Source organism: Tenrec ecaudatus, chromosome 14 (genome assembly GCF_050624435.1).
Source record: "Tenrec ecaudatus isolate mTenEca1 chromosome 14, mTenEca1.hap1, whole genome shotgun sequence".
Taxonomy (NCBI): domain Eukaryota; kingdom Metazoa; phylum Chordata; class Mammalia; order Afrosoricida; family Tenrecidae; genus Tenrec; species Tenrec ecaudatus.
The window spans coordinates 5,244,707-5,265,273 of record NC_134543.1 but is presented as its reverse complement, the minus strand read 5'-3'; the positions used below and the strand labels follow the sequence as shown (position 1 = coordinate 5,265,273).

The 20,567-nt window shown below is 58.2% G+C and overlaps 1 protein-coding gene across 1 annotated transcript; it reads left to right on the top strand.

The window, feature by feature from the left end:
• Nucleotides 1–4,013: 4,013 nt before the first annotated feature.
• Nucleotides 4,014–15,502, top strand: SLC25A29 (solute carrier family 25 member 29). The gene is made up of 4 exons (XM_075531006.1): nt 4,014–4,282; nt 7,878–7,921; nt 13,600–13,683; nt 14,014–15,502. Exons 1-4 carry the CDS (start codon nt 4,249–4,251, stop codon nt 14,743–14,745), a joined length of 894 nt encoding a protein of 297 aa, XP_075387121.1. The 5' UTR covers nt 4,014–4,248; the 3' UTR covers nt 14,746–15,502.
• The last annotated feature ends 5,065 nt before the right edge of the window (nt 15,503–20,567 follow it).

Sequence of the window (20,567 nt, the reverse complement as noted above, 5' to 3'; positions counted from 1 at the left end):
TGACCCCACGTGCTAGGAGCTCATCGCTGTCAGTGACCGTCAGTGCATTTCTCAAGCACCCACTCTCTACTGTGGTGAAAAAAGAGGAAGTCCCTCGATGAGATGGATGGACACGGTGGCTGCAAGCAGGGCCCACAAATTAGGAGGATGGCCAGTGCAGGACTGGGACCAGCTTGGTGCTGTTGTGCACTGGGCCACTATGGACTCAGTGGCACCTGACAACTGCTTTACTAGAAAGGAAGGAAGGGTCTCTGCCTTGATGGCCTGATATCCTAGTGGGAGACAAGGGACAACACACAGTGAAACAAAGTTGCTCTGGACCAGGACCTCTCCCTCCCCTCCACTCCAGAAGAGGTAGCCAAGCCCCTCTTGAGGAGGTGAGAGTGGAGTGGGCCACGCAAGGCTGGGTGGGCAAGCACCACAGGAGGTGAGGGAACAGCCAGGGCAAAGGCCCCAGGGTAGGTGTGGACACTGGGGCAGCTCTAGGGAGCCAGGCAAGGAGCACAGAGGTGAGAGGCAGACCTCAGGCTTCATGAGGCAGGCAAGGAGTCTGGATGCTGGACTGGAGGTGACCACCGGCAGGCCACACCCTACTGTTGTCCCCTCCTCACCCCAAGCTCCAGCCTCTCCCCTCCCCACACAGAAACCACAGCCTTCACACTTGACCTGTCTCCACAAGATGCTGTTGTGGGCTTTGTGCACGTTTCCCGAAACTGACTTGATCTGTGGTTATGCCCTTCAGCCCCTTTGGGGACGGAAGAACCCTGCGGGGGTGGAAGGAACACGGGAACTTTGCAAAAGTACATCCTGTGCTGTAACTCCATCCTCCTCCGGCAGTGAAGTAACAGACAATTGCTGGTGTCACTCGGGTTCCAAGAAGACACGATGCAGATGTCACATGCTCCCGTGCTGGGCCATGACTGCCATCTCCCTCCTGGCCTCTCCCCAGCGGCCCAGGAATCCTGGGAAGGCTGGGGACGCTCAGGGCTGACTATCGCTGGCAGATTTCTAGTGGACAGCCAGGCAGCAGGCCCATGGGGTTCCCTGGGGGTCCTGTTGGGGACGGTAGGTAGCCCACCGGCTGCATCTGGGGAGAAAGAGGAGACTGTCTACTTTCCATCAAGACGGACAGCCTTAGAAGTCCTATGGCGGAGTGCTGAGTTGGAATGGGCCCGCCTGCACAGCAGCGGGCTTGTTTAAGAGTTCTGAAGATTTAAAAGGACCGATCACTGCTACAGTCTGAATCGGGCCCGCTCCAAATAGTTGGCATAAATCCTAGCCCCTGAATGGTCGCTCTATGTCCCAAAGGAGTGGGTTCTTTTTGTATAGGACTGCTAGGAGTTGGGCTTTTTCTGTTTGTTTTTTAATCCCTGTGGATGCAGTCCCATTCGAGAATAGGGGCTCTTTGCTATGCTAATAAGACACGAGCTGGATTCAGTGTGGGGTGTGTCTTAAAGCCTAATGCCCTTGAGATTCTAGACTCAGAAAGAAGCAGACTGCACCGCTGGAAAAGTACAGCTGCCACCTGGGATATCCCCAGGAATGGTACAGGGCCCCGGAGAAGCCTACGCCAGATCTTAGAGACTCCCCTGGGAGCCTGAGTCCTGGGCTCAGACTTCTAGCTTCCTGAACTGTGAGAGAGTAAATCGCTGTTCCCACCTGTGGTATGTCTGTCACAGCAGCACTAGGAATGCAGGCAGGTGTCCCCAGGACCAGTGGCCCCAGGACCTGCCTTCCCAGCTGCATACACACCAGAACACCCATCTGTGCAGTACCTGCTCAGTCCATACTCACCACACACTAGAACTCTGTCCTAAAATAAGTCCCAGAAGTGGCCTTCCCAAACCTGCCATACCCCTAAGCTCTCCCACAGGAAGCCAAGGAGCAGGCTGAAACTAACCACTGAGGGCCAACGGTGTGCCAGGCTGCTGGGTGTCCCCCAAGGGACTCCGTGCCACTGGCCCAAAAGGTGAAGAGAACTTAAGGCTTGTGCTTCAACATCCCTGTAGCCTAGGACACTAACCTGCTCCTTCAGAGATACCCTGAGTCTGACCCACAGGTCTAGGCCCCACCCTGCCTGCCTCACCTCCTAAGGTGGGTCAGAACTTGTTGATATTCCAGGCATCAAAGAAGAAAAAAATCAAATCTTGTGAATGAGGGGGAGTGCAGATTGGGGACCCAAAGCCCATCTACAGGCAACTGGACATCCCCTTACAGAAGGGTCTTGGGGAGGAGACGAGCCAGTCAGGGTGCAGTGTAGCAACTTTCCTCTAGTTCTTAAATGCTCCCCCCATCCCCCACTACCATGATCCCAATTCTATCTTACAAATCTGGCTAGACCATAGCATGTACACTAGCACAGATAGGAACTGGAAGGGATCATCATCCACGACAGATGACCCCTTCAGGGCCAGTAGTGAGAGTGGTGATACCTGGAGGGTGGAGGGAAGGTGGGACAGAAAGTGGGAACCAAATACTAGGATCTACATACAACCCCGGATGGACAACAGAAAAGTGGGTGAAGGGAGATGTCAGACAGTGTAAGGCATGACAAAATAATAATAATTTATAAATTATCAGGGGTTCATGAGGGAGGGGGTGGCAGGAAGAGAGAGGGAAAATGAGGAGCTGATACCAAGGGCTCAAGTAGAAAGCAAATGGTTTGAGAATGATGATGGCAACAAAGTATTAATATGCTTGACACAATGTATGTATGTATGGATTGTGCAACGAGTTGTAAGAGTCCCAATAAAATGATTTTTAAAAATTGTCGATATTCAAACGCAGACCTCCAGACCCCTAGTTCAGGGCCCTATGCCCATCACGAGCACTGGACTAGGAGTCAGCAGGCCTGGGTCTGCTTCCCGGTGGTCATCACCTGGCCTCAGGGCACACATGCACACCTGGCTTTCAGTCCTGGAACCCACATCAGGCGGGCTTCCTAACCTGCCCAGGAAGGTCGCTGGTTGCTGCCCTCCGCATAACAACCGCAGAACTTGTGGAATGTCCCTAGGACTGCCCATTCCAAACTGGCCACTGCCCAGGCCTCTGCCCCAGGTGTCCACTCTCAGTGGAGGGAAGCCCCACCATTCCATCTGGCGGGCTTCCAGAGCCAGAGACCCTGAGGACAAGGAATGCCACCCACAGCCCCCATCACTGCCAATGCTGGGGGAGCTCCTGGGAGCCCAGTTACACGGGTCTCCTTCTTAGGCCCCACCCCGGGCCAGATCTACCTTGGCTGAGCTGACCCTGCTCAGCCCGGGCCCCGTCCAGACCCTGCTCAGTCCGAGTCCCCGTCCAGGGCCTGCTCAGTCCGAGTCCCCGACCAGGGCCCAGCTCCCGCCATTGCTCAGCACATCACGACCTGCTCCACGCCCGCAGCAGCCGGTAACTACAACTTCGTCCTTGAAGCGCCCCTCTCTCCGCTCCAAAGCCTTCTGCGGCGCGCGAGCCGCCCCCTCTACGAGTTTCGCCAGCCGCTCAGCCCCCTCCAGTTTTAAAGTTCGCTCCCGCACGCAGGAGCCCAGGCTCGGCCCGGCGCACGCGTGTCCAGCTGCGCGGCGCCGGTCCCCAGGCCACCGCCCGGGGCGCTCCGAGGAGTTTCACGCCCAGAGGTGCCTCGAGGGTCCCCGAACTCCGCGCCGGTTACCGCGGCACCACGTCCCCATTCTGAATGCCAGGACGCCGAGGCTCCGCTGCAGCCTCGGGATCCGAACTCGTTTCTCGGGTCGCCCGGCGGGCCCCGCAGGGCGCAGGCGGGCGCCTCCGGCGCGGCCGCTCGCCCCCGGGCACCACGATGCCACTCTCTCGGGCCGGCGCGGGCGGGCGCACGAAGCACACTCTTTGTCTGCGGTGCCCCCGCGCCTCCCCCGCCCGCTCGCCCGCCACGTCGCCGGCGCCCCGCCTGCTCCGCGTGCGTCCGGCCAATGAGACGGGGCGGCGGGTTGCAGCGCCCGGGGCGTTGTCCGTGGCCCGCGCGCCCATTGGCTGCTCGCCGCGCCGCGCCGGGACCGGGCAGGCCGGCCCGAGGTGAGGGACCGCCGGCGGCCGGGGCGGGCGGGCAGTTAGCGGGGAAGCCGGGCCGATTGCGAGGCCAGGAGTCTCGCAGCCAGCCGCCGCCGCCGCCCGGAACCCGGTGCGCCCGCAGTCCGCACCAGGAGGCGGCGGCCAGGCCGAGCTCCCACTGAGCTTGGCAGGACCCCGACGGCGACCCAGCGGGGACGAGGAGCAGGTCGAGGTCACTGGGCAATGGCGCTGGACTTCCTGGCTGGATGCGCGGGAGGTAAGGTCGCGCGCCGGCAGGCGCTGGGTCGAGGGCCGGGCCAGGTGGCGGCGTGAGGCCAGCTCACCTGCGAGCTCTCGGTCAGCGGAAGGAGGCTAGATGCCTCGTCTGTAAAGTTGGGGGAACCAGGGCCCCGACCCATGGTCTGCGTGGGCTCGCAGCAGGTCTGGGGGTAGCTGGCTCTGGCCATGCTGGCAACAGAGCGCCGGAATTGGTGGATTTCGGGCGTAGGAAGGATGCCTCACCCCACCCCCACATCCCTCTCACTTTGCCCAGGGCGGAGGCCTGAGGCTCGGGAGGCTCTAGAAGTCTGGGCTAGCCCCATCCTCCCCATTGGTGCCAGGCCAGGCACTCGCAGGACGACCCCCTTCGGGCCTAGGAGTTGCTGGGGGTCTGCCCTGGGAGTCCGGAGCTGGCCTGGGAAAGCCCAATGCCACGATGGCAGGTCTGCGGAGGCGCGGCTGCAGCGCTGGGAACGTAATCCCCGTAGGGCCTGGATGGGGTGTCCCAGATTCCCCGCAGAGGAGTGTACTAATAGAAACCTGGCTGACTGTGTGTGTGTGTGTGTGTGTGTGTGTGTGTGTGTGTTGGGGTGGGGGGTAAGGGCTAGGCAGAGAGCACCGCTGGATGCTTGTCCCAAGGGCTTGTCCAGCTTTGTTGCTTCCGGCAGTCTGTACAACTCACTGCCATCAAGTCCATGCCAATTCATGTGACCCTCTAGGACAGGGCAGAACTGCCGCTTTGAGTTTCTGAGACTGTCTTTCTCCTGAGGAGTGGCTGGCAGGTTTGAACTGCAGACCTCCGTGATCCCAGCCCAATAGAATAACCATGAGGACACCAAGGTGCCTTTCTAGTAAAGCCATTCAGTCTGTCCAGCTGGAGGAGGAGCTGTTACTAGAGATGGCCTTAGGTAGGGCGACCCCTTGCTGGCCAAGGTACAGCTGGAGTTTGCTGGAGGGGTCACAGTGCCCCATCTGTCATCCAATTGGACCTTGAAGCCCCCGGGTATTTGTGGGAGGGGCACATAGCTCTGAGCTCTCTGCACGCTCTGGGGACTTTTTGCCAAATCCAGGCTCCTCCCCCTCCCCCTGCTCCTCACCCCATACCTGCTACCCCTCTGCTGGGTCCCAGACCCTCTTCCACCACTTCCAGGAGGGAGTGTGGGTCTTCATGGGTCTTCACAGGTCACGACTTTGCCCAGGTGCCCTGACTGCCAGGAGGTGGGAGGAACCACATCGAAAAGCCAGATCCGCTTCTGACCCCACAGGCCCTGCTGACCTGGACTCAGTCCCTCAGACTCCCAAAGCCCCCAACTGCACTCCACCCCAGTACGTCCTTACCACCAGCCTCCCTCTAGAGCAGGGGTGAGACCAGATGCTGTTGGCAGGGGCAGAGGGGATGCTCAGGCTCCCTACCCACTGACCATGGAGGGTGAGCACAGGTGTGTTGGGACTCTTGGTGCCTGTTTCCAAGGGTCTCTGTGACAGCATGGCAAGGGGCAGTGTCCCCAGCCTGTCCCTGGGGACATCTTGGGAGCCCCTCTTGTCTGGTTTGGTGCAGGAGCCCAGGGAGTAGACAAGGATCAGGAGGAAATCACCTTATGTCCCTCCCGCACAATCCTTCCCCCCCCAAAAAAAAATCCATGGAGCCAGATTAGCCATGCTGCCTCTCCCTCAGTTGGCCAACAGGGTAGTGATCGACTGTCTCTCACCCCACCCCACCGCCCTGCCCCAGCTGGTGCTGGCACTGAGGATGGGGCAATCCCACCGGGAAGCCCAGAACGCTGAGGCTTGGACCCTCAGGCCCTGAGGAGGCTCTGTGGGGAGGAGGCTGTGTTAACCTAAACCTGCCCTTGAGGCAGGCAGGTGTTTTGACTGACTGCACCCCTGCAGAGGTCAGAATGCAGGCCCCAAGCCTGTCAGGGCCTGGATCCAGATCCTGGCCTCCGGCTGGGGCATTGCTGCTACAGTGCCCTGCTGTCTGGCCTCAGCCCTGGAGAGTTGTGGGTGCTGTGAGGGTGGACCTCCCTGGGGCTGGGCCATGATCTGGTCTGTGCTAGAAACAAGAAGTAGCCCTTAGCCGAGCTGCCCAGGCAGCAAGCATCAAGGAGCTCTTCAGTTGCTTGCCTTTGCCAGTAGAAACAGAACCCAAACCAGCCTCCCGCCATCAAGTCCGTTCCTACTCATGGTCACCCTACAGGACAGAACAGCTGCCCTTGGAGAGTTTCCGAGGCTGTAAAGCTGCATGGGAGCAGAATGCCTGCTCTTTCTCCCTTAGAGTGGCTAGTGGGTTTGAACTGCGGACTTTGTGGTTAGCAACCCACAAAACCAACCACGCTGCTGGCTGGGGCTCCTTAAAAGAGGGAGAAGGAGAGGTCAAATGGGCATCTATGCTAAAGGGAGCCCTGATGACACAGAGGGCTACACATTGAGCTGCTAACCATAAGGTCAGCGGTTCAAACCCATGAGCTGCATCTTGGGAGAAAGATGAGGCTGTCTACTCCCACCAAGAGTTACTGCCATGAAACCCCAGGGGGAAGTTCTACGCTGTCTTTTAGGGTGGCTCCATGACAGTGAGTGAGGTATGGGGAGGTGAGGTGTTATCTTGGGGTGGGTATGGAAAGCCAGGGCCCCCTACAGATTGTGTCTGAGAGAGAGCTGCAGGCCCTCCGAAAGGCTGACACTCAGAGTTGAGCAGGACATGTGACAGCAGAGATCAGGGCTGGTCGTGTCAGTAGCAAAGAAAGGGCATTTGGAGGCCAGGGTGTTGACTGGTGTGAGAGAGAGTGCTGTGTGTGAGGAGGTGTGATTCCCATTGACCTTTGGGCAGTCAAGAAATTGGGAGCCACCTCTAGCAGGGAGCAGAGGTGAGTGTGGGGAGGGTGGAGGCTTCAGGACCAGGCAGCCTGGGTTCCAGTCCGAGTTCCACCACTTCCGAGCTGTGTGCTGAAGACAGGCTCCCTCTCTTGGCCTGTTTCCCCATCTGTGAAACAGGCTCACCTGGCAAGTATACAGAGGGAGCATTGGTCCTCTCTGTTAAGCTGGGAAGGGCACCCGAGGCCAGGAGCACCTCTGTTGCTGTTACACTGCCGTGATGCCGGCCCCAAAGGACTTGGAATCGCAGGATCCAGAGTCCAGAAAGCCAGGGGTTGCCCCCCCCCCCCAGGAGGTGGGGGGTTGTCAGTGGCTTCACCTCGCTGGACCTGTTTCTTTGTTGAATGAGTTACTTCAAAGTGCTGGCAGGGCCCTGAGACCTACCACACCTTGTTCCCGAGGGCTGGGTTTTTTGGCAGGGCCAGGAATGGGAAAGAGCACTCACTCAAGCCTGAAATGAAGGCAAGTCAGGAGATGCCTCCCTGGGCTTGGGGTGACGCCCGCTCGAGGATGGGCACAGAGCTGGCTGCGGCCGGCCAGCGGGCAGTCACTCAGCGCCATTGGTGGCAGTGGTGGTGGGTAGCCTTAGGTCAGTTCCGACTCACAGGAACGGAGCAGGTCACCAGGTCTCTTCTGCAGAGCGCCTGGTACATTCAACCCCACCCCACCACTCCACCCACCCGGTGGGGACATTTGGGCTCACCCATCCCCTCTTTCCTCAGGTGTGGCAGGTGTGCTTGTGGGACACCCATTTGACACTGTCAAGGTGAGTGCCTCTTCAGGGTTTCTCTAGCCCCTGGGGGTGTTGGGGGTGGGGACAGCCCTGCCAGGAAGGTGGGCGGCTGCTCTCCCACCATCTGCCACTTCCTGGCTGGGGCTGAGCTGTGGGTCAGTGTCAGAGTAAACCAGCCTCTAACAACCGCAGGGTCCGTAGGCGCAGTTACACGGCGGTAATATATGAAAGTCATTGGAGATAGGAGAGCAGTCAGACACATTGCATGGTAGCATGCTCACCGCCGAGATGGTCATGCTCTCAGCAGCCAGGTACCAGCAGAGACAGAGTATATTTCTACAAGGCTTATCTAGACATATGTGATTACAGATAACCACATACAAAATAGGAAGGGGCTGTCCATCAGGCCTATGCGTGCCAGGAAGGGGATGAGCTAGCGGAGTACGTGACCGGATGGGCGGATCCTAACTTTGGCGGTCCTTGAGTTGGCTTGTCCTATTCTCTGGGCTCTCCTTCAGGGAAACAATCCACTTTGCTTATCACCAGGGTGTGGGCCCCTCCAATGGTAGGGCAGACAATAGTGTCTAGAGATGGCTGATGCCCTAACTTCTAAGCACCTGACCTCACGATGCACTAGCAAGCAGGCCCTAGGCTGAGTATACAATATGGGGAAAACCCTTTTTGTATCCCACAGGTCAGGTTCATGGGCAGCCTGTCCTCAGTCCTGGCTCCTCCCACCCTGCACATGACACCCACAACATCCTCACCAGAGCTGTCTGCACACTGTCTACCCAGCCAGTGGCAGAGCAGAACCCCGGGCTCGCTATCTTCCCATGATGTCCGCGTTGATTGGGAGAAGCTGGGGTACACAGAGAGGTTTGTGGCCCCCGTTTTGGGAAGGTGTGCCCCAGTGCCAGTCCTCAGCTGGCTTCTCTTTACTAGGCCCCATTCCTCCCTCTGCCCCTGCTCATCTAGGGTGTTACCCATCTACCTGGAGCCCAGGGCAGGCTGGAAAGGACAGAGCACCGGGCCAGGCCCCCACGCCTCAGTGCCTGTGCTGTCCTGGGGTGCGATTGGGGTGGAGACCAGACAGAAAGAAGCCACATGAGTTACCCTGAGCAGGGTCTCAGCAGAGCCTGCCAGTACTTCCAGGGCTGCATCCCACGGCGGTGCCTCCAGCTCCCTCTGCTGTCCATCCGCTGCATGACCTTGGCCAGACTTGTCCCCACCAGGGAGCGTGAGCATGGTAACCCCTGGGCCCCACCCTCTTGCACAGGTTGAGTGCTTGTTCACAAAGGTGTGAAGCAGCTCTCCATATGGAGCTGAGGGCTGGGCACTCAGGCACCTGCATACCCCCGCAACATGCACATGCATGCTCACACACCCCCCACCAGTACCGTACACGTGCACCACACATGCTCTCATACACACTTACACCTCACACATATATACACATGTGCATGCACACACCAAACATACCCCCACACGCATAACAAATACATGAACCACATAGCACACATTCACTCAGATACATGTATCATACACATGTGTGCACCCCACCCCCCACACATACTCACACCATGCATTGACATACATGTGCCATATTGGCACGTGCATACCACATAAACACACCATACATACATGCACTTACACATACCACATGTGCACACCACACATGCATGTCGCATGACACAAGCACAGGTACACATACCCTTATATCTCCAATCACACATACATGCTCTTACATAGCACACATACAGCATGCAGTATACATACATACCACACACATGCACACATACATGCATATGCCTACACGTTCCATACACCCTCACCCTCTGCCTGCGCCTCCTTCTCAGTCCTCAGTCGGCTTTGCCGAAGCTGTGCCTCAACCTGGGCCTGGCCACCCTGCTCCTGGTTGTCTCCTTGGCTGCACACTTTGGCCCAGGTCCAACCGCAGAGTCTGTAAGGACAGAGGGAGCATTCTCGTAGGCCGGCATCTTCACAGAAGCAGACTGCCACATCTTACTCCCACAGAGCGGCCGGTGAGCTGGGTGCTCTAACCACTGCACAAGCAGGGCGCCATTTGACCCTAAAAACCCCAACCAAACCAGCTGCCATCGAGTCAGTTCCAACTCATAGGGATCCCTTGCAGGGTCTTTACAAGGGCAGACAGCCTCCTCTTTCTCCCAACGAGCCGCTGGTGGGTTTGAACCGGGTGAACCACTATGGAAGTCAGCAGCTGGAAGCCCTCCCAGCCACTGCGGAGAAAGATGAGGCTGTCCACTCCCATACACTGTGTCTTCACAGCCTGCGGGTCAGCTCTCCTCTGTCCTGTAGGGTCACCAGTAGTCAGAACGGACCCCTCCATGGCAGGGGGCTTGTTATTGGTGCAGTGTTGGCATGTGCAGCGAAGCACAGGATGCTGCGTGGTCTTAGGTGAAGCACTCAGGCACACGCCTGAGAAACTGCCACCCAGGAACAGACCCAGGGCATGGCTGGACCCCCACAGCCCTTCCCTGTCCCCTGAAAACCCCCCTCCCTCCAAGCCTTATTCTCCAAAGGCACCCACCACCTCGTTTTTAGCATGAGTGCCTTCTTGAGCTTCCTGGAATTAAGAGTCCAGAATGTGGGCTAAAAAGTCTAAGAACTGGGTCTGTTTGTTTAGGTTTGTTACAGTTGCATCTTTATTGGAGAGCAACTTCTCTCCAACTCAGCGTTTCTCACCAGCCCGGGGAGCGGCAAAGACCCCCAGGCTTCATAACCTTTGTCTGCCTTTGTGGGAGCCTTAGTCTTAGCCATGGGCATTGCTTTTTTGGCTTCCTCGGGAGCCCCATAGCCTGTTCTCATTGGGCCTTTCTAACTTCGGGTTTCGGATTCCCCTGGGCGGCTATGTCAGCAAGAGCCGCGTCATGGCCCTCTGCCACGTGACTGCCCAGCCGGCGGGTGCTTTCCTTTCGAATCTCTGCTGATTGCCCTTTTTGTGCTTCTTTCTGGAGAACGGTCCAGCTTCTCTGCCGAGGGCTCCTCTTGGGAAGGAATGGGGATTCGCAGTTTGCATTAATAAATTGGAAAACCTTCCCATCGGTGCGCCACCCATGTCCAGGATAAATCTCTTACCCACTGACACTACACAGCCCAACCTTCATGGCTGCGGCAGCAGAGGAGCAGGAACGATGGCGCAGGGCTGCCTTATGGTCTTTAATTGCCATTGAGTTGATTCAGTCTCATAGGACATAGTCGGACTGCCCCTGGAGGTTTCCAAGACTCATTTTCCTCCTCGAGAGCCTCACGTTTCTCCTATGATGCCACTGCTGGTTTCGAACTGCCGACCTTGTGGTTCTCAGTCTGACGCGTAACCCACTGTGCCTCCAGACTCAGAGTGTAGGAGTAGAGAAGCCTGAATTCAGGCTGTGAACTCTGGGAGAAGGCTGTCTGTCTCTGTGAGTTCTGGGGAAAGGTCCTGGTCTCTTTTCAACATCTGTGGACCCAGCATCCGCAGAGATCTCCATGTGTCTTGGCATCAGCCTTCCCCTGGGTCTAGGAGCTTCCCAGCGCGGGGACCCTGGATCCAAAGGACCTGCTGTGCTTCCAGCTTTTCTTTCTTGGTGTCAGTAAGTCCCCTGTCTAGAACATGTTAGGGAGTCACCGAGGGTCACATCAGTCACGCTGTCTGATGGCCTCAGAGACTTTCAGGGCTGGGACAAACTAGCTTGTGCTTCCAGGCCAACTACAGTACCCAGAAAGATGAGGCTTTCTACTCCCATACTTAGAGTCTTGGAAACTCACAGGGGCAGGTCAACCCTGTCCTACAGGGTCGCTACAAGTCAGAACTGGCTCAATGGGTGTGTTTATTTTCTTGGGTTTGACAGTGCCCAGAACTAGAGGGCCACCCTGCACACAGACCTGCATGGAAGCAGGTTCAGCTCAGCTCACTTTACGGGACAGTTGTGATCAGGGAAAGGTCACTGTGCCCGTGGGAGGGTGGTGACTGGCCTCCTTGGGGTGGGATGAATTAACAAGATGTGTCTTAACATGTGTAACTGTAGCTACTACCTTTGCTCTCTGAGCCAGAGGCTGTCCCAGGCCACAACAAAATGTACCTTTGTTATAGGTGAACGTGGGGAGTCCTAGTAAGTGCAGACCAGGTGACCTCAGACCTGAGCCTTGGGTCCCCACCGTGCCTTCCCTTATCACCCCAAGTGTCCTCCATGCTGGGCAGGATCAGGGCCTGGGGTGTCCCAGCCCTAGGGAAGTGGGGGGGGATGTGCTTCTGACCTCTGTGGGAGTGACCTCTTTTAAGGGCAGACCCCAGTTGTCAGTCACCCTCAGAGGGGATCCCATCCCTGCCTCAAAAATGTTTGGAACCTCAGTGCTAGATTTGATAAGAATTGGACCTTTGAACTACACCCCCCCCCCCCCAAATCTGGTGCCTGGAATCCTGGCAGCTAGAGTTGGGCAGGGGCTGACATGGGAGGGGCCTCTGAGACCAGCCCTTGTGGAAGGACTGATTGGGACTGGCCTGTTGGTCCCACACTGGCCTGCCGCCACCTGGGAAGACACAACTCAGACCCAAGCAGGAGACTGAGAAGGAGGCTGCTGGCTGAGAAGGCCCCTAGGACCCCAGGACACACAGGGGGAGAGGCCTGCAGAGCTGGGGCTTATGGCCAGTGTCATTCGAGCAAATTCCCCAGGGGGATCGCACCCTTTGCTCCCTGGAAATTCAACTCCCTCCTCTCCCCCTCCCCCCGAGCTGGGGAGGTGCAGAGGAGCCCAGATCCCTGGCAAAGCCCCCAATGTTAAGTGCATTCTACCACAAGAGACCCCCACAACGGTGGCGTGCTTGGGAAGCGTTCTGGTCCGGCCTTTGAGGCTGCCATCAGCCCCGCCCCACCCTTCAATCTCTGGAGAAGTCAAGGATGCAGTTTGCATTCCAAGTTTCAAAACATCTCTGTGCTCCATCTTTGCGAGGGCTGCAGGTGCACTCACCTGGGCAGGTACCAGGTGTGAAGCCCACGCCTCCCAGCTGCCCTTTCCCCATGCTGCTGCATCACTGAAGGCCTAGCTGACATCTCCTGAGAAGGGCGCTTCCTAGCCCCCCTTACCCCCCACCTCAAGCCACTGAGTCTGGGTCAGGAAGGTTCCTCCCGCCCCTCAGTGGGGTCCACTGCCATAGAGATTGTGGACAGGGCTTGGGTTCTCAGAACGAGGCTGGGCTGGACTGGAGTCCCTAGGCCCTGGACTTGCTGACGACATCCCACAGTTCCACAGATAGGAATGTACGTGAACTGATTTACGTGACTGATGGCCGCAGCCTCTGTAGGAGGGGCTCCTGGGAGCGTGGGGTTTGGCGTCAGCTCAGGGCCTTTCCTGGGTATCTGGACCAGAGTGTCCCGCAGCAGGGAAGACTGATGGGGCCGGGACAGTGGGTGGGAGCCTGAACCAGCTCAGCCCAACATGAGTTCCAGTGGAAAGATGGTGACGTAGCCTCCACTAGTCTCAGCCCAGATGGAGAGATGGGCAGGGTTCCCCCTGCCCGGGCATTGCCATGCTGGTTGGCCCTGTGTCTGCTCACCCACCAGCCCTCTCCAAAGAGCCTGGGGCACTTACATTAAGCCACAGACAGCTCCTAGGACATCTTAGAATGTCCCCCAGAGACCCTCCAGGCTCTCCCTTTGCCCCAAGGTCATTGCTCACGGATCCTCTCCTTCCAGGTGCGGCTGCAGGTGCAGAGCGGGGACAAGCCCCAGTACCGGGGGACGGTGCACTGCTTCCAGTCCATCATCCGCCAGGAGAGTGTGAGTGGCCTGGGGTGGGGGGTGAGGTGGGCAGGGGTCAGGCAGGCTAGCTCGGGGGTCGGTTCCACTCACAGCAATCCTCCATAGGGTTTGTGTCTATCCGGACAGCCTCCTCCTTGGAGCAGCCAGTGGGTTTGAACCACCAACCTTGCAGTTAGCAGCCCAATGCCTAACCCGCAGGGCTCCCTGCCCGGAAGTGGGCTGAAGAGTTCCTCTTCATCCAGGAGGGCGCTGGGACTGCCAGTCCCCACGAGGAGGGAGCAAGGAGGCGGGGCTGGGTGCCCCAGGCCTCCTGCCACCCTGACTGGCAGCATCTTCTCCCGCCCACAGGTGCTGGGCCTGTACAAGGGCCTGGGCTCGCCCCTTATGGGACTCACCTTCATTAACGCGCTCGTGTTCGGCGTGCAGGGCAACACGCTGCGCGCCCTGGGCCACGACACGCCCACGACCCAGTTTTTGGCGGGCGCTGCGGCTGGCGCCATCCAGTGCGTCATCTGCTGCCCCATGGAGCTGGCCAAGACGCGGCTGCAGCTGCAGGACGCGGGCCAGGCGCGCACCTACAGCGGCTCGCTGGACTGCCTGGGCCAGATCTACCGGCGCGAGGGCCTGCGCGGTGTCAACCGCGGCATGGTGTCCACGCTGCTGCGCGAGACGCCCAGCTTCGGCGTCTACTTCCTCACCTACGACGTGCTGACGCGCGCCCTGGGCTGCGAGCCGGACGACCGCCTGCTGGTGCCCAAGCTGCTGCTGGCCGGCGGCACGTCGGGTATCACGTCTTGGCTCTCCACCTACCCCGTGGACGTGGTCAAGTCGAGGCTGCAGGCCGACGGGCTACGGGGCGCGCCACGCTACCGGGGCATCGTCGACTGTGTGCGCCAGAGCTACAAGGCCGAGGGCTGGCGCGTCTTCACGCGGGGGCTGACCTCCACGCTGCTGCGCGCCTTCCCGGTCAACGCCGCCACCTTCGCCACGGTCACCGTGGTACTCAGCTACGCGCGGGGCGACGAGGTGCGGCCCGACGCGCCTGCCGGACCCAGCCTGGGCCAACCATCCAGCCTGTGACCGGCGCTCGCCCATGGGCGCGGCCCAGCCCAGACGGGATTCAGCGCACCAACTGAATGGTTCCCAAATGGGGGTGCACATACCCTCCACCCCCTGGTGCAGTGGCCAAGGGCTGAGGTGAAGCCTAGTGCCTGCTGGAGGGGTGGGGAGGGTTCTGGAAGCCCCCGCCCACACTCTAACCCCACCCACCGGCTGTCTTGTCCCCAGCAGCCCTTCAGACGCCTCCCCTGCCGGTGAATGGCCTGGTACTAGTGAGTGTCCACCCGCAGATCTCGGAAGGCCGTTTCCGGCTTTGAATGGGTCAGAGGTGCTGGGGAGGAGGGGGGCTGTAAAATCAGGGGAGGAGGGGGGCTGTAAAATCAGAGGCCTGTTGCGGGGCGGGAAGAGCTTCCTGGGCCATGCCTAGAGGAAATCCCTGTGTCCTGGGCTCAGGGTACTGTCCTGGAGTCTGGCCCAAGGTGCTTAGATGGGGCACAACCCACCACCCAGGGCTGGGATAACTCAAGCCAAAGTTCAGGGCTTCCCTCCCCAGCCATTTCCTGTGGACCATGGGCGTGCAGTGGGAGCCACCTGGAGTGCAGAGGCCCCTCGCAGGGCGGTGGCGCTGAGGCGGTGGGATGGGAGCAGAGGGGCGATGGGTACACCCAGCGGATGCCCCTCCAGCCGACCTTACAGAACACGGATCACTCCGCCTAGACGGGGCTCCGGCCCTGCACATGATATTCTTACATTTGTACATAAACTGCAGAGAGAATAAGCCTGGTCTGTCTATTCTAAGCCGGCGGGTCTTGGGTGGTGGGTGGGGGGTGGGGGGTGTGGCATCCTTCCCCAGCTCGAGCGCTGGCATGAGAGCCTCATTTTTCTCATCTGCCAAGTGGTTACAAATGGGCTTGGAGGGCCATGGAGATGGTGTATGGCCTCAACCCCTGCCATTCGGTCAGGGCTCAGGTCAGCAAGGGGATCTTGGTAGGGCCAAGGGTTAAGAGTTCAGCTATAACCAAAAAGCTGGAGCTGCAAGCCCTCCCAGAAGGAAGCCCTGGAGATGGACTTGTGGACGTCCCCCATCAGAATTTGGGGGCACTCCCCTCAGAGTCCTGGGTCCCTGCACTCCTTCCTACGGGTAGGCAGTGGCAGAGACTTGAAGGACAAGCTCTTGGGGGTGCCTACCAGCTGCTGGGCAGGTAGTCAGATGGGGTCCAGCACAGTCCACCTCACTGGTTAGAGGGTTAGTCTGAGTAGGCTAGGGAAACAAATTGACTGACACATGTATGTGTAAGAGAGACCTTTTAAAGAGCAATTGTATATTGAGAAAACAGCCCAGCCCAGAAGTCTGATATTAGCCCACATATCCGATATGAGTCTATAAATTCCTCTTCAGACTCAGGCAACACATTCAATGATGCCGAATGCAGGAAGATCACAGGCCAGTGGGTGAAAAGTCTGTGGAACCATCACAGTGCTGGCGTGGGTCTCCACGTGGCTCCTCCAGCTCCAGGGCCCTGGCTGTCATCAGTATAGCTTCATGTGGCTTGTCAACAGGAATGTGAAGCAGTGTGTGGTTGCCTCCATGGAAGAAGATAGGAGTTCCCAGAATCCTCAGGAGAAGCCATGCCCACATTGGCTGTGGCATGATTGACAGGCTAGACTCCACCCCCTTCACGCAAGTTGACAGATTATTTAACTGCCACCGAGGGCTTCTGTGGGCACTCCGGTTCTGTTGACCGACCGTCTGAGCCAAGGTGAGGCATCTGGCCACTGCCTGTATTAGACCAACCTGAGGGCTTCCTGCAGGATACCTCATTTGTCAACAGGGGCACCTTACCCCTGGAGCCCTGGGTACCCAGAATGCCTCTGTTGCTGCTGCCCCCAAATCTACCACAGATGAGTGTCCCCAGCTTTATTCCAGGAGGGGCCCCAGCCTTCACACCCCACTGAAGCCCAGCCCTGTGCAGTAGGCTCGGTTTCTAGGGGCAGGAGGCCACGAAGAGACTAGCTGGTGACCCCAGGTGGGTGTCACGGGGACTCAGCAGGTCTGCCAGACCAGAGCCCTGAGGGTTCACTTCTCCCCCAGAGGCCCTGAGGGTGGGCCCATGAGTGGTACCCAACGACCCGGCTCCTGCTGCCGTGCTGGGTGGCTGTGGGCAGGCCTGCCGCATTACTGGACCTGGCATAGCACAAAGGAGTGGTCAAAACATCAGCGGTCAGCTGCACTGCTGGCCCTTAGGTGGCCAGGACGCCCTCTCCTCATTGGGTAGACAGTCTACCTTCCAGGTAGGACAGCAGCCCCTCCAAACACCCCAGCCTCCCCCAGAAAGGCCCCTTGTGACCCCTGGGGTGCAATGGAGAAAAAGTATTCTGGGTCCAGGGGGCTGGCAGACACCAGGTGAAACATGCAGCTGCCTGCCCACCAAGGTGCACATCCTCGGGGGAGAAAACAAGCAGAAGTAGGTGACCATGTGATGGGACAGGGTTTGGAGTTGGTGGTCTCATCACATCCGACTTGATGACCTGGAATCAGTTGGGAGCTGATGCTGCAATGGGGAGTCATCTCCCCCCACACTCGGTAACACACACACACACCACGCCCCCCCCCCCAGGGCTGGTGTTAGATGTGTGTCCCTGTGCATTCTCTTAATGGTTTTATTTTACATGTCATTCTTCCTTACATTGAATGTGTAACATTTGGCAAAAGGAATACATGACTGGTTAAAAAAACAAAACAACAGGAGGAAATAGGAAACCCTCCCCCAAACTTCCTTCCCTTCTCCAGCCCCTGCACCCCCATATTAAGCGGTCAGGGTTTCCAGGGGTCTGCCCACGGAGGGCCCAGCCTCACAGGCGGCAATGCCCTCAACGCAGCCTGGGCTGGTGCCTGCTGCTTCACTCGGTCATGCAGAAAGGTCTGGAGAGCGAGGGCACCAGGGATGTAGTGAGCAGACACTGGGGGGTCATTGGGGGCATAGCGGATGGGGGAATCTGGGCTAGGGAGGGCCAGGACATTCCGCGCCTTTTCTAAGGTGAGCTGACAGTGAACCCAGGTCAACATTCTCTCGACCCTTTTTCCCAGACCTGCCCTTGCAGCAGGTGGCCATCTGGGCTTTTGGCACAGGGCGAGGCTCCTCCTCAGACTCCTGGTCAGCTCCTTGAGACCAGACTTAGGATTCCCAGGGGAGCCCAGTCTTGCCCTCACACTTTGCGGGCAGGGGCTGAACCTCGGGGGCAGCCACTGAAGGGGACGTGCCCTGGTGAAGCGGTTCTGCTTTGGGCTGCTAACCACAAGCCCGCTAGTTCGGAACCACCAGTGTTTCAGTGGGTAAAGAGGAGGATTTCCACTTCTGTAGAGTGACATCTCAGAAACCCACTGAGCTCTATCCTGTCCTGTAGGGTCGCAGTGAGTCAGCATGGACTTGATGGCAGTGAGTTTGGGTTTCAGTCGGACTCACTGGTGTTTTTCCTCGGCTGATGGTGTTAGTTCTTGGAAAACCACCTGAGACCCGAGTGGCCACTCCCGCACTAACCCCTACCACCCTAAGGACATCAGCTCAGTCTTGCATACAGCGGTTCCCAAACTTACTTGGCCTACTGCCACCTTTGTCAGGGGAAAAAGTGACTTCATCCCTAGCAGGCAGTTTAAGAAAGCTTGTCCTGTCGGTCCCAACATCCTGGATAATGTCTCTGCTTCAGCAGGCCACCTCCCTGGATTGGCCCAGCACCCCCAGAGCTGTATTGTATCCCCCATCTTGGGAAACATTGCTTAGACCGACCCTCAACAACAGGCACCCCATTTTGCAGTGGGGGGACAGAGACAGACATGTGTCTAAGGTACTGAAGCCAGCATGACCCCCTGCCTTACTCCTGCCTGGCTGAGGTTGACTGTTCTGCTCCCTCGGGGGGTGGGGGGGTGCTGGGGGCGGTAGGGAGGGGACGGCTAGAAGCCAGGAGGGAAGACTACATCAAGAAGCAAGTATAAAATGATTAGGGCAAAGACTGTACAGATGTGCTTTATACAATTGATGTATGTATATGTATGAACTGTGAAAAGAATTGTATCAGCCCCAATAAATTGTTTAAAAAAAAAAAAAAAAAAGCAAGTATAGCTGAAGTGCTGGGGCCAAGAGAAGCAGGGAGCATTGCAGGGGGTACAAAACCCGGCTCTAGTGCAGGGGTGGGTAGGTCTGCAGGGACAGCAGGAGAGGCGCTGCAGCAGGACTACGCATGGAAATACAATGATGGTGGGGAGGGGCCTGTGCTAGCTCCTTGACAGGAGTGACTGAGCAGCAGCAGATGCAGCCTAGAGGTGCAGCCACCTCTCCCCACAGCCCTCCTGCTGGTCAGACATACTAAAACCGCTCTATATCCAGCCGCTGCTTCTACCTGGGACCCCTGACACACCCTTTCCCACACCTGCTTCTACTGTCACAATCTTGAGTCGTTGTTCCCTGCTGGATCTTCCTTAGAGGCTGTGAGGCTCTGTCCCTAGATGGGGTAGGGGTGCCGGAGGTTAGTAGTAAGCAGATCCTGCCCCCACCCCTCTCTGTCCACAAAGGGTACCTTTTCTGGTCCCAGTGCACACAAGCCCTCTATGAACAGGGAGAACAGAGAAGTGGCCAGGGCAGCTAATGGGCTCAGGTCATCAGTGCTCCAAGCCTTTCCAGCCCCACTGTGTGGCTGCCCAGTGCTCTCCAGTCCAGAGAGCAGTCAGCCCCGATGGCCTCAGGGCAGAAGTATAGGAAGCTAAGAATGCTATTTCTCCTCTGGGGGTTCAGGCTGCATGTGGTGCACAGCACCCTCTAGTGGTCAGCCGCACCCTGCCGCCGGAGGCTCCCTGGGCAGGATGCTATAAGTCCGTTCACAAGCGCCCCAGCAGGCCTGGTTATCAGCCTTTGATGGGACATGCCTCTAAAACATAAAGGGGTCTCAAGGCATGCTGGCAGCTTTTTAGACCATCAGACTGGCCCAGCTGATGGCCTGGCTACAAGTTCCTGGCACAATTGGGGTACACAGGCCACCCATGGGGGTCAGGCACTTCCTGGCAGGCAGACACCTCACACCCGCCCCCCCCCCCGTGCTGCCTCGGTTTACTTTTACTGCCGCTCCACTGGGGAAGCGGCGAGAGGGAGGTCAGGCAGCACAGCCAGAGCAGGGGATGGTGCCGAGGACTGAGGGGTGGGATGGGGGGGTTGGTTGCTCAAGGAAACCATGGTGTGGACAGACCAATGGCTCTGTCCCATTAACAGGTTTGGGCCTTTCTGCAAAGGGTGCGGGGTGACAAGCTCAAACCTTTACAGAAGTGGCGGCAGGGCAGTCTAGGATGCCAAAAGTGGGGCACAGCCTGTGGACATCTGTGTCATTTTCATCTTGGGGCCCTTGAGACCTTTCCAGCAGATGCCCACCACTCACGCTGCAATCTGTCCAGCATGGCCTGTCTCCCAGCAGCCCAGGGAAGCCACATCTGCAAAGAGCCACCGTCAGCTGCACAGAGAAGGGGTGGGCGGTGGCCATCCATGAGGTGGCCTCAGCTTCGTGGATGCTTCGACATCTCTCTTCCCAGGAACGATGCTCTTCTCTTGGACCGTGGACCCCCATGGCCAACCTTGGGGATGTGACCCAAGTGCAGGGGCTGCATTTGGCAGAACTGGGTGCTGCATTCAGGAAGCAACGAAACAGCCTGACCTGGTGTTTCCATCCATCAAGGCCCTTCTGCCTGGGTGCTTCAGGCTGGCATTAGGTGCCAGGAGCAACCCCCGGTTGAAGGGGTGCTAGAACCTGGGCGTGGGAGTGCTCAGAGGCCCAAGGAACAAATGAGAGCCAGAGGCATTGGA